Source organism: Falco rusticolus, chromosome 3 (assembly GCF_015220075.1).
Source record: "Falco rusticolus isolate bFalRus1 chromosome 3, bFalRus1.pri, whole genome shotgun sequence".
Lineage (NCBI taxonomy): Eukaryota > Metazoa > Chordata > Aves > Falconiformes > Falconidae > Falco > Falco rusticolus.
This window is the reverse complement of record NC_051189.1, coordinates 108,002,802-108,016,838: the sequence shown is the minus strand read 5'-3', so window position 1 is coordinate 108,016,838 and position 14,037 is coordinate 108,002,802. Positions and strand designations below refer to the sequence as shown.

General features: G+C 45.2%; 1 protein-coding gene across 3 annotated transcripts in view; it reads right to left on the bottom strand.

Annotated features, from left to right (window-relative positions):
• Nucleotides 1-304: 304 nt before the first annotated feature.
• The window catches only part of C1QTNF12 (C1q and TNF related 12), a 28,732-nt gene continuing 14,999 nt past the window's right edge, over nt 305-14,037 (bottom strand). For all 3 annotated transcript variants that reach the window (XM_037381784.1, XM_037381788.1, XM_037381787.1), the window contains exons 7-10: nt 9,546-9,654; nt 8,118-8,208; nt 3,784-3,862; nt 305-3,176 (exon numbers count right to left, since the gene is read on the bottom strand). In XM_037381784.1, coding sequence (XP_037237681.1) covers nt 3,078-3,176; nt 3,784-3,862; nt 8,118-8,208; nt 9,546-9,654 — 378 coding nt within the window. In that variant the 3' untranslated portion in view covers nt 305-3,077. The remainder of the gene's footprint in view (nt 3,177-3,783; nt 3,863-8,117; nt 8,209-9,545; nt 9,655-14,037) is intronic.

The window sequence follows — 14,037 nt, the reverse complement described above, 5'->3', positions numbered from 1 at the left end:
AATAGTGATGAGTTTTGCACACTCGCTGCACCCCGGCGCTGGAGGCCCCACTCTCAGCTCGCTTCTTGGCCGTTTCGACCTGTTCTGCCCCATCTTGCTGCTGGACGGACAATCTCACGCTGCCTGAAGCCCCAGGAGTGCAGCCTGCTAGCATTCAGAGCTGAAAGACTCCAAAAAAAAAAAAAAAAAAAAAAAAAAAGGTCTTTTGGCTACAAGACCTTGGGGATGCGTAGGAAAGCTCCTTAAGGGACAACCCTCTATCTGGAGAATAAAAAGAGCTGATTGAAACCCCACAAGCTTTCCAGTGGTGACGGTGAACTCGGGACAGACAAAGAGATGCGATGTCCGTGTCCTCCGGTAATGCGGCTCCTTTCCCCAGCGGGAGCAGAAGGCCAGCGTGGCTCCCCGACAGACGCCGGGGAGAGGTCTGCTCCTCTCTCTGACACTACCCACAGGCAATCACTGCTCCTGCCGAGGGAGATTTAGGCCTTCACTGTTCGGGCTGTGTGTTCCTAGGACTGTCTGACAGCTGCTAGCACACCAGGGGAACTGTCAGGGCAGCACTCTTTATACAAATAAAGGAGAAGCAGTATAAAGGCAGAACGAGTGCGTCTCCTACTAAGAAGATCGTGAGAGTAAACCAGCAAAGAGTGGGGAAAAGAGAGTCACAAATCCCAAAACAGAGTCTGACAAACATTTTTAGTTCTACAACCAAATAAATATTTTAACTCAGATTTACCAAGAACAGTGAGACTCGGTTCAAAACCCCTATATATACCAATGTACGCTTGAATGTCACACCACGTTGATTATGTTGCTGTAAGTCATGCACAAAACAGCCCAATTTATTACAAATATTCACACAGAACAAAGGACAGTATAGCTATACATGCTGGGATACAGGCCACTTGCCCTGACTACACTTACTCCATCAAACCCCCGTGTAAGCAGCCAATCTTTATCGACAGGGTTTAGTGATATTCACACGTGGCTCGTGCTATCTGAAGCTCCAGAGATGACCGCTGCTGCTGCTTGCTATGCTTCGATAGCTGTGGACTCCCCTCTGCCAGCACAGCACCCAGTTTATGCTTAAAAGCAGATTCTCCCCAAAGTATACTATGAAAAAAAAAAAAATCCATAGGAATTCTGGTATGTATTGTGGAGCAAGAAGGAATATATAAACATTCATAGCTGCTGTATTTTAGACAGCCACACAGGTTCAGTTAGAACAACCGCATTCCATTGACTAGAAAGCAGAATTTACCTGTGTTTACTTGTGTCACAGCACTACTGTATCATTCCCTGTACCCTCTCCTTCCTCCTCCAATAGGTATCACTTCAATACTTTCTTCACAAAGGAAAAAATACCATTTATCCTTAAAGCTCTGTCTCAAGGTATTTATAATAGAGATGAAAAAAACCCCAAACCAGTTTGAGCCATGCCTGTTTTACAGCAGGTATTTCCACAGCTCTCGAAGACAGACATCTTTGCATACCACCAACCTCAACAGCAGCGTTACTGGAGCTTGTAGAAACATCATATATTGGCCAACCTGAACAGACCCAGCGACAGATGACATTTTTTACATGCCTTCTGCTGTCCCCAGCAGCCTTTGTTTCCCTTGAACGAAGATACTGCAGTTGATCAAAGGTCGCAATACTACAAGGGATATCTTCCTTTCACTGCAAATATTCAAGAAGAAGTACGTGGACGCCCTTCTGGGCCTTGCTACCATCTAGTTAGGACACTGTTATACAAGTATGTCCTTAGTTAAGTTGAATCAATAAAAGGGCCAGGTGTCTGTTGAAAGGGAAAGCTACAGAGGTACGTTAAACGAGTGCGGTTTTTTTTAATCACAGGGATGTTACCACATCTTGGGTAACACACCTTAACCCCGTGAAATGGCAACACCCTTTTACTTAATCAGAATGAGTTTGTAGCCAGGAGCTATATGCAAAGCTGCTCGGGGGGCTCGATCTCACATGCTTACATTTGCAAACAGATGTGTAGAAATCCAGAAAACATCCACTGGACGGTCTTTTGGACAGCCTTTGGCAGCACTTTCAACCTCCAAGCACAGCTCAGATAGACTTGCTACGACCCTGGCCGCCTGATGGAAGCAAGCCTTGCCCCATGTTTTCTTTTATTATTTCACTGGCATCAAACAAGCACCAAATAGGTGACACATCTGATCCGGGGCTGCTACCCTCACTGTCTTTGCCAGGCTTCTGACAACCAGTGTAATACATTTGACGCATTTACAAATGATTATACGGCACCTGAGAGGATGCTGTCTATGCGATGCAGTCCAAAACCACATGTATATCTTACTAAAACATAAGAACACAAGTAAGGGAGTTCGTCCTAGAACTGGTGCCATTGGCCTTACCTTTTCATAACAACAAAACTGCACAGGCAGCAAGGTATTCAGCTTCATCAGTAAGATCAAGGCAATACTTAGATACAACGAACCACAATAAAGAGTTTGGACCTCGGATTCCCATCTGTGAAGCAGGCATCGTCTGAGAATTCAATATACTTTTTGTCAAATATATCCAATTCTGAACATGAGAGAGGGCCTATACCGTTCACAATTGCATGAGAAAAGCAGTTTTGCAAATCCTTGTCTCTTCCTCCATAACACAGAGAATATAGTCACTTCTTTACTTCCCCTCTCAATCCTTCATTTACAAACTCAAACACCCCACAATCGATCCCAAAAGACATGCTGATTACAAGTGCTATTGTGAAATAAAGTTATAATGCAACAAATTCCAAATCTCAGTGTACTGTTCAGTGAGCATCTGGTGAAGCACAAATTAAATATTACAGTTTATTTCTGAATTATAAAAGTATATTTTTTTACGATGAATGAACTGGTGTGGACCTCGAAAAGCAGTAGCCTCTGAAAGCAAGCTGGAGTATCTGTGAAAGGAAAGGCTCTTTGCTTGTTTAAAAAGATGCCAACAGTTACAAGGAAGCAGTCTTCAAGAGTCAAAGTAAAGGTTTCTTCAGTCAAATATACACTGCAAGGCTCTAATTCATATCCTTCCCTGCTACGCTGCTGCAGATGACGTTACGCGCCCATTAACATGCCCATAAAATCTGATCCGTTCTGAATGGTGATGGGAGCTCCAGCACTGTTATCCACAAATATGGAGGTGTACTGGCCAGCCTGCCGAGAGAAAAGAGGGAAAGGGAAATTATCTGATGCTTCATCCCAGCATAAAAGGGGGGGGCGGGGGCGGAAAGCATTTCACTGCCATGAACTAAGCACAGAAGCCTCCTGCCCTTTTCCCTCCTGGGAACAGGACCTGATCAAATATTTTTTTTTATTGCAACACTACAGTCTTGATTTAGTGGAAGAAATTTTCTGTAGTGAAACTGTGCTATAGATTTATTCCTTGACTAGACTCCTACTGCACTAGCATCATTTTGGGTGACTAGTCAAGTGGCCATTTGTGCTTCACATCCCCTGCTATGAAATGGGAAATAGAATTACCATCTTAACAATGCTAGGGAGATTTGAGAAAGAAAAATATTTAGGGTCATTCCTCAGAGGGGAGGTTACTTCTGCAGCTTAAGATCAGAATGGGCAACGCAAGTCTGGCTTTTGTTCCTGTTCCTGCCACAGCTTCTCTCTAGTCACTCCAAGTAAGGCATTTAACTTCATTAACCTTTGAAAGAAGATTAATAAAAGCTTCCCCGTCTCCTGGTGAGAAGAGAGCCTCGCGCAGCCCACCAAGCAAACCAGTACAGCGATTCCGCCTGCACGGGCTTACCTGCAGCTGCAGTAAGCCGTGTACGTAGATAGTGAAGATTTTGCTGTTACTTTCCAGACCAGCAATGACTTCCAAAGACCTAAACAGTAGCAAAAAAGAAAAATAAACTGCTTGAACACCTAAGGCAGTCACAATACTTGCATGCAGAATGACAGTAGTCTCATGACCTCCCTAGAAATAGGACCTGCTGGTTCTAGTACCCATCTGGACTAAACAGGTGGCCTGTTGACTTGATTCGAGCAGTAATCAGCTACCTCGAAATGAGAATGGTAGATTCTTGTCCTCACTGTAGCGTCTAATGGAAGACCTAGAGAGCACACAGGATTATGAACACAAAACTGAGCTGGAGGCAAGAGCTGGGAGCCACCTTCTCTGACAGAGGTCTTCCTCAAGGTCCTGTAGTCTCCATTCCCCAGCCTTGAACAGGTGCTAGACACGCTCTTTAGATTTGTCTCCATCCATACCAGTTATCCCAGTTTGCTGACCCCCACAACAGTTTCTACGCTTGTTATTCTGCAAAGACCCAGGTATATGCATTCTGCCAATTACAGTTCATCCATTTCCAAAGCATGAAAGGCGTATTTCAACCTTAATATATGCAGTCAGCCTACGAAAGAAAGAACATATTCTGCAGCTGAAAGCTGTTTTGGGAGGACATTTGGAGCAGGGGTCAGAAAAGCACAAAAAAAAAAATATTGTGCTTTAGTTAAAATTCAAGGAAGAGCTCCAGGTCACTCTTCAAACACTGGGTTTTCCTAATATCATATTCTAATAGCCATTATATTCCTTGCAGGAGCAAGACATAGGACAGCTGCTCTCTGCTGCACCCGCAGTTTACAGAACACTAACTCAGCTCCTTTGTACAGGATTCGGGGTAGAAGGAGGTGCCTGAGACAACAACAATCAGAACAACTCCTGTAAGCTCAGTTCCAAAGCAATACGAAAGCACAGAGCTCCACGCCTGGCTAGTTCTTCCGATACCTGCCTAGCCAGTGGTAGCAGATGTAGTTGTTTTCCCAAGAAAACCAACCCCTTTCCTCCCTTTTTTCCATGAAGTGGTAGTGACGAAACCGAGCAAGTGCAAACGTGCTGTTTCCAGCCCCCTTGCAAGGAAATAACATGCATAAAAGGTAGGGGCAATTTGGCCCAGAGAGAGCAAGCCACTTGGCACCACCTTGACTGAAGAGCTCAGTCTGTATGCTTCTGCCAAAAGCCTAACTTGGGTGGGAACTTCCCACCATTAATCTCTTCTACTCCAACTGTCTCCTTGCCTCTAAGTTTCCACCTCTCTCTGCCGAAAGCCCTCGGGGCTCTTTCAGCTCCCTCAAATGAATGACTGTGTATGCTGACATCCCCAGGAAATTCCACAAGCACGGGTGGCAGCTCAGCCTGTGCCAGCAGAATGTCTGTCCAGGCAGATTCCCATCCCTCCACCCACCTTCCATGCCCCAGACCAGCCATACTCTCATCTACCATATGACAGAGAGGGCTCTCGGAGCCAGCGCTGATCCCGCTTTATGCCCACTGCTGTCCAACTCACTCCACTCTGGACAGCCATACAGGATAGCCAACCATAAACTGCAACCCTGGACAACTGATGAAAACTCCGAGTCACAGATCAGAGAGCTTTTATCTAAATAATTAACACCTGAGTCAGTTCTAAGACAAAAAGGATTCTGCTATTCCTGTTCTTTGGAGAATGTAGCTATAAATTCTTCAGATGGCAAGGTAATCTCAGAACACCCCAATAAACCTGCCTGGGCTGTATGTGACAAAGAGGTTGTTCACACATCCTAGCTAGAGCCAGAAGAGATTTCTAGAAGCTTTCAGCTAAAAAGACCTGCAATGAGGAAGGCACAGTAGTTTCCATGGCCCACGGGGAAGCTTCCTATTCAGGTCACTCTTGTGCTTGCATTTACCAGAACAAGAAAGCAAAACTAAAGTCATGCCGAAAGCAATCAGAGACTGACATCCTTTCTTTAGTAATACCACTGTAAGGTTGACTGAATGGACAGCAAAGGAGAGAGAGACATAGACAGGCGCTGTCATTGGAGACAGAAGTAGCCTTCCAGAAGAAACATTTTGTTCTCCCTCAGATGCCTTAAATCAATTGGGAGCTTGTGGAATCTCAGGAAGGAACAGTCACCCCTGTCACTTTCATTTATTTTTCAAAACCGTTTAAATGGATTTTAGATTTTCTATATGATCCTGTAACTGGAGACAACGTAAAGCAGAGATCAGGATGGGAGAACAGCTTTTCATTCTTGGAGATCTTCAGGATCCATTTCACTTTTAAATCCTGTAGGTGGCTTCATAAATCTCACCCACTCATTCGCTCAAATCTTTATTGAAATACCGTAAGGTCAACATCACCAACCAACAATATTTTCCCGTATCCCAACAGGGATTATCTTTCCACATCCCAAAAGCATGTAGAAAAAGATTCTGTGGGACTTGCAGTCTCCGAGGAATCCAAGGGCTAGGGGCATGAGTCCTGTTCTTGATGAAATTGCTAAAATGAAGAGATTATTATAGGTGAAAAGAAAAAAGCATCAATGCTGAAGAAAGAAAAAAACCCAACACCTGATTACTGGAATCTGACTGGTCTTCGCTATGCAGAGTAAAGGACAGGACTAGGGATCTGCACTGTGCAAAGGCAATTTGAGAGAGCCACTTGTAAAAAGGGCAGTAATATTCTACCCTACTCATACCTGTTCTACCCCTGTGACTAAAGGCCTGGGCTGTCCCAAAATCACTCCCTGTCAACAAGCATCCCAGATTTCCAGATCAGGCTGAGGTCCATTCTTAGCACGATCCAAAGGAATTCTCACAAGTGCCAGAAATGAAATGTCCCCTAAGATCTGCAGCTTACCAGAATATAAGCCAACCCTTCAAGGGGCAAGAAGTTACACCCCCATTCTTCTCTGACATTGTGACTGCAGCCAGTCTGTCACTGCCTCACTTGAAATGCTGCAGTCATAAAAAACGGTTATAAAACAGTCTACAGGGCCGAGGAGGTGCCGGTTGCTCCAGTCTGCAAGCTCCTTGATTTCCCATCATGTCAGTGGGTGCACAGCTCCCTCTTACCCTAGTTACTAACGGGTACACAGACACCAACCAAGTCTTTTCCACAGGCCAATGAACCCTAAGAGAGGTTTATTTATTACACGAGGCTTCATGTCAAATTCACCCACCACTAAACTGAAACGTCTGCAGAGAGGTCAGTCCTGTTTGCAGCACTCTGACTCATGGAGCAGGGAAGGTGAGGGCTGAAGCAGTCAGTCCAGCAGCAAATGTATGGTTTTGTCGGGTTTAGGTTACACCTGCGGAGTCGTTTTACGGCTATATTTCAGTGGTGCTATCACAAGGCTGTTGCTACAGCTGCACTGGAAGAGCTGCGGGCAGGGCACAGCAAAGCTGCACAGCCCTGTCCAGGCATTTTTTCTCCCCTGAAAAGGGCCGAGCTGCAAGCAGACGCAGTGGCTACTCTGTGCAAGCGGCATTGCCCTCTGCTGGGTGTGTTTCAGCCCAACCGAGGGGCTCCGCAGCCCCTTCCTCCAAGCAAAGCTTGCCAAACTCCTCCAGAGCAAGCTGGCCTTCTCCGAGACACAGGGCACCTACATGCTGCAGCTGAAAGGATGACAGAAGCAGAGCAAACACGAGCAGCCACCAGTACACTGGTGCCGTGGCCCAGTGCATAAGGAGCAACACCCAAGGTCGCCATGGCCTAACAATTCTTTAGCAGAGTTTTGCTAATGGATCCCAGCAAAGGAAAATTCAGCGTGGTTATCTGAGCAAGCTCCAGAAGGCATCTGAGGGCTGCCAGAAGGTATCATACACCTGTGTACAAGCCTTGCACTCTCTGCCTCAGGACCCATCCACCTCTATTTTCCTTCTATTCATTCTTCTCATCACTCCAGCACTTCCATGGCAACATGAGTGAGATGCCATGATCCATTCAGGACGCAGCTGAAATTATAAAAATTTACCTAACCACCTCTGGCACAAAATTAAAGTGTTTGTCTCACTCTGTATGTTCATGATAGCTGAGCATTCAGCACCTTCAGCTACATCCAGATTCAGCTGACTTCATTCACAATTCTCTCAACATACACAACATTTAGCTATTTAGAGTAATTAGCACCAAAAGGTTAAAAATCAGAATTAAAAAAACCACATAAAACCTAAAAGCGAACGGAACTTCACTCTTCAGAAAAGTTCTACAAACATTTATCATATAAAATTCACTGTTGGTGAACCTGATTTCCACAGTTGGTTGAAACATCGGCCCATCTGAGAAAAATAATTGTCAAGACAGCATCGCAGTAACTCACGTGTATCGGTGGCACAGAGATTCAATGCAGATCAACACTCGGACATTATCTCTGGCTCGGAGTTGGACTTTACTCTTCAACTCACTGTGGTCTAGGGAAAGCAGTGGAAGGAATATAAGCACTTTCACAACATAGCAGACCACCAGTTGCTGGTGCTTGGCTTAACAGAGACACCAGTAACCTTGTGACTCCTGTATTGGGTTTGCACGTGAAGGTTTTAGTAGAGGGGGGCTATAGGGGTGGCTTCTGTAGGGGAAGCTTCTAGCAGTTTCTTACGTCCAACTTTGATTTGTTATGGTGGGCCAGCACCAGCCGGCTATGAGATGGACCTGCAGCCCCCCAGGTCAGTGCAGAGGGCAGGAGATGCTCCAGGCACCAGAGCAGAGATTCCCTGGCAGCCTGTGATGAAGACCATGGTGAGGCAGGCTGTGCCCCTCAGCCCATGGGGCTTAACAGTGGAGCCCATCTCCACCTGCAGCCTGTGGAGGACCCCACGTCGCAGCAGGGGGATGCCCAGAGGAGGCTGTGATCCATGGGAAGGCCATGCTGGAGCAGGCTCCTGGCAGGACCTCTGGCCCCATGGAGAGAGGAGCCCAGGCTGGAGCAGGGGAAGAGTGTGAGGAGTCCTCCCTTTGAGGAGGAAGAGGCAAAACCAACATCTGGTGACCAGACCAAAACCACCATGCCCTGTGCTGCTGGGAGAGAGGAGAAATCAGGAGTAAAGTTCAGCCCAAGAACAAAGGTGGGATTGGGGGAAGGTGTTTTAAGATTTTGGTTTTATTTGTCATTATCCTACTCTGATTTCATTGGCAATAAATTAAATTTATTTTTCCCCAAGTCCAGTCTGTTTCGCCTGTGACAGTAACTGGTGACCAATCTCTCCCTGTCCTCACCTTGACCCACAAGCCTTTTGTTACATATTCTCTCCCCTGTCCAGCTGAGGAGGGGGCTTTGGTGGGCACCTGGCATCCAGTCAGGGTCAACCCACCAAAACTTATCAGGAAAGCACCCTTCTGGTGTTAGATTATAAAATACTTCATCACTGAATAATTAAAAACCATTGAACAAACGCACTGGTGACAAAACACAATCAGAACTGCCTTGATGCAGTTCTCCATCTTCATTTCTTCTAAGGTCTTTTATGGAAGCCCTAAGTTCTCTGCACATGAATATATTTGGTCCCTAAACTCATCTCCATAAGAAGTATTGATTTGTTTGGTTTGCACGGAGGAGCTTGCTGTGGCTGTCGGTCTGGGGAAGCACCCAGCTCTAAGGACAGGGGTCTGGGTCATGGTACCAAAGGGAAAGCTCACTGCAAAGGGCTGGCATTGCACATACTTTAAATCAAACGGGACCCAGGGAGTTCTCCAGGACTCCTTCCTGCAGCTCTCAGGCAGTACAGAAAAGGTTTCTGTGGACAACACTCACCAATGTGGACATTAGCTGAAAACTGGTAGATGCCAGACACAGGTGCTGTGAAACGTCCTGTTGCCAGATTTAATCCCGTCCCCCGGAGAAAAGCTCCTTTGGCCAGAGGCTGTAAAATGAGAAAACCAGACCTTGATGAAATCCCCAGCACTCTCAACAATTGCCTCTGCCTGTGACAAAGAACAAGCTTACATGCATGAGAACAAAGCTGAAAAAATTTGTGAGGCTTATCTCCCCAGAACACACCTGCCAGATGGGCACTCTCAGCATTTGATGCTCACAAAAGGCGAAACGATCAGTATGAGACATGAAGATGCCCTTTTTGCTGATTGCCAGACTGTTCCAGTTTACCTTGACTCAGACTGTGCTTACTGCATCCCTATGCTCTGCTGGTCCTAGTGGCCTCTAGCCTCCACTGATGTTCTGCTACACAAGATCTCGCATTTTTTGAGTCAAGAGGTCCCTACTACTCCCAAAGACTTCCTAAATGGGGCCGAGCAGTGTCCCCGGGCTCAAAAACCTGGAACCTCATACACTGTTTTTGTGATACAAGTACAGAGAAAACACTTGTATGGGTCTCCAGAGGTTTTCTACCCACTTTAGGTTTAAGTCAGGTGGCTTTGATACTGTTAAAGAACGACAGCTTGGATTCTTAAAGATTCCATGTTTAGTTTCATTTTGTTCTAGCCTCGGATTCTACAGAATAGGCAAAAAACTAGTAAATAGCATGCAGCTTCTCCTCATGGCAAGGAAGCAGTCTTAAGTCAAACTCACAGCAGATTATCTGACTCAGACTAAAATAAACCCTGCAAGAAATGTTTATTGTTTGTTTTGGCCTGCCTCATGAATTTGGCTAGAGCTGGGGAGAAGCAGGAGTGGCTTCAACGGGCCAAGAAAGCACATTAGTCAGACTCTGCTTCCACCGCAAGGGCATTCTGTGCAATGTGAACGCATCCCCATGGATGCTGTCCTGAGACATTTGCCCCACATTGGTCTTACAGGACAGAAGAGCTGTTCAAGTCTGACTTGGTAAAGGCACACATACTGCTATATCCCCAAAACATGCACAAATACATAATTTAGCGATCTCAATAACCCAGCATTTGGACATTCTTTCCAATACCAGCTGGCAAAACGGGCCTAAGACGTGGTGAACAAATCTGGAGCAGTGCTGCCACAGGTGCTACTACACTAGGGAAAAAAAAAAAAAAAGTAGTGGAACACCTTTGTTCAAGTATGAGAGGAAGTTAATTGCCTCCCCATTACGGTTCATCACAGCCAGAAATTGCGAGCTTTCACAGTGCAGGGTAGAAATAATTTATTTAGCTTTCTCTTTTAAACGGTGTAAAGCTGCAAATATTGGGGTCTGGTGGTGTTTGTTTAGATAGTTACTACATGGTAGGAGTGAACCTGCACATCCCAGGCAAGGGTCACAACAGGATAATTCCCAGTCCTTGTTTACCAAGATCTAGCTGTATTTTAAAAATTTCACAGAACTTTTCTAGAAATGTTTTATGTATGCATACCATGGTAAAAATTTATCCATGTGCAACTGTAGTGGCACTTCTTATAAGATCACATAAGTATAATGGGAAAACTGTAATAATGAACTGCAGAACAACGACATTTTGTACGGTAATTTCTAAGTCCCTGTGTTTATCAGTGGGCACTAATGTGTGCTTGTGCACAGAAACACACACAAAAGGACGTGCACAGACAACAGCCAACCTAACAAAGACTATGTGCTCTTATGCTATATCATTTTTGGTAATGCTGTTTCAGATTTACCTCACTGAAAGAGCAGATCCAAGCCCTGTATATGTGTAAAGCTGTACTGCATAGTTAATAATGTATAGTTAATTCATTCCTTTCTTGTTACAGCTATTAGCAGAATCAGCAACATAATTCCAAAACCACTGGCTGAGCGTGGAAGGCAATTTTAGGCACCAGTAAATTATCGCTGATAAAACATTCCTGTTTCTTCATGCCCTCTGTGGCTTTGTTATTCTTTTGCTCATAGAAATAGACAATGCAGGGAGAGGTTCTCTGGGCAAAATATTCCATTAAACCCTACGCCAATTAGAGCTCCTTGCTGCATTTGCTGCCTCACAGCAGCATACTCACCTAGCTGCTTCAGACACTGCAGGGATTTATATCTGAGAAACTGTTTGCACACAGTTATTTCAGACCAAAAGCAAATAAACTAGTGTCTAGTCATTCTGTACAAACCAAGCTCAGCTCCTCTGCCTCAGTTCAGCTCCTATCCCCACATCTCCCTCGTACACTCCATCGTTTACTTCCAGGTGGAAAACAGAAGCCATGCACCAAGATTTGAGATATGAACAGCCAGTATCACTTTTCAGTGACAAATGCTGTGGAAAGCAATGCGCTGACTTATCTGTTATTAAAGAACAGGATACACAGCCTGCACAGCAACCACAATGAACAAGGGATGCACCAATTTCCTGAAGCAGCAACAAAATTCAGCTGCCAAAAGGTAGACATTTAGCCTGACCTCAAGGCACAGGAGACACCAGGAGTCCTTCTGGGATCTTTCACCATGAAAAAAAAGCACGTAGGCCATCTTAGCCTTAAATGGTCTGGTTCCAGTAACGTTCCTGGGCCCCAGAGAAATCCCACTTCCATGGCCTGTCAGAGGCTCCAGTTACTTCCGTTCTTGCTGTGTCACGTACCTTTCTGAGAGCTTCTGGAAAAGGCAACCATCAGAAACCTCAAAGCAGGAGGCAGAGGAGGAAGAGGTGTGGGGAAAGGAGTATCACATGTTTCGTTCCAGATATCAAGGAAATTGTGAGACCAAGAGGGGGAGGGAACATTCTTGGAGGAAATATAGCATGGAAGGATGAGAAAACCATTGTGCTCTCTCAACACTCAAGGTGAGAGTGACTTGGACAACACACTCAAATGACAGAATATAGTAGTGATAGGCTGTTTCTCAACACAGGTTCTTTCCACTATCTCAAAATGCTTTGGGTAAAGTCCAAATCCAGGAAAATTAGTCAACCCCTGTCATTTCCCTGAGAAGTATCAAACTGTTGGCTTCTTCACACTATTAAACTGACAGAATGGAGGGAGGGGAATGATCTCTTTCCCCCCTGCTTGGGTTGTTTAAAGTCAATGTTTTCATCTTTGCAAGAGCATCCCCTGTCTCCCTCCCTGCTAAATTCCCCTATATCAGAGCACAAGCTAAAACCAGACACTTCTTGTCCCAAAGCTGAAATGAAAGGCTGGCATCCAGAGGCCTGCCAGCCCTCCCACATCAGCTTCAGGGCCAGAAGCAATTAGAAAGAAGCTAGGCATATGATAACAAAGCATGGGAAGCATCAGCCTACGCACTGATGGCTGAGATGTCTTTATTCACATTTTCCCTCCTAATTAATGAGGCAGCAGATCTCTCTAGCCCTGCCCACACTTCAAGTACAATCTTGCCTCTGTGCCAGCACCCACAGTGCTGTCAAACCAGGCTTCCACAAGTGTATTTGGGAAAGATCCAGGAAAGCACCCTATTTAGAACACAGCCCCTGCCTCTAGTCCCGCAGCTGTGAGAAGTCCTAGCAGCAAAACTGCTTCATAGGAAAGGATCTGCTGGACAGGATTCCTCAGAAACGGGACTCGGAGCAGCTGGGAGGGAAGCTCAGCACCGTACTACATGGACAGTGTTAGCAAATGCTGCTGATGGAAAGCCATATTCCTTGTTTATATTCTTCAAACTCTTGTCACATCACAAATGCAACCATGTGTCTGAAGGCCTTGTGGTATTAGATAGGCTTTGTGATTCCAAAGTCTAGAATAAGTCTCCTCAGCTACCAAGCAGCTGTTTGTTTTTAGCTATTACTTTGCCTAACATTTATACTTCCAATTCAGATCCTATTCGCCACTGGATCAGAAATGGCTAGTAAAAGTTTTAATATCAATTCAACAGCTTGCTTGTAACCATGCTTATAACTACCGACAGCATCCCATGCTGGCGTGCTTGTCATTGTAACATGACTATAACAAAATTATACAGTTAACATTTATTAGTCTTCGATAAGACATTATGTAAAGAATTTGAGCATCAGGACTGGCCCATCTAACAAAACGATGGCTCTTATTTGGGCTCACGAATCCATAACCAAACCAATGGCTTCTGTCTGCCTCTGACATTTTTCTGCACTTGAACGTTACTCTGGAATTAAACAGGGTGTGCACTGTAAAAAAGAACAGATCCTTCAGACTAATGCCAAACATGGACAAGTCTTTCTCCATCATTAACTGAAATAAAAAAACCTGACTGCTGTTCGGACCTGTGAGACAGCCCTCTCTTGCACAGACCTGTTAGAACTTCAGTAAGAACTGTAATGAGATTCAGCTGGGCTGCAAGAGAAGGCAGAAAGTCTGCCTCTTGGGCTTGTCAGGAAGGAGAGGACTCAGAGTTAAATGTCCATCTCACTGCAGCTGAGCTTCAGTGCTGAAATCACCCTACGAGATCTTA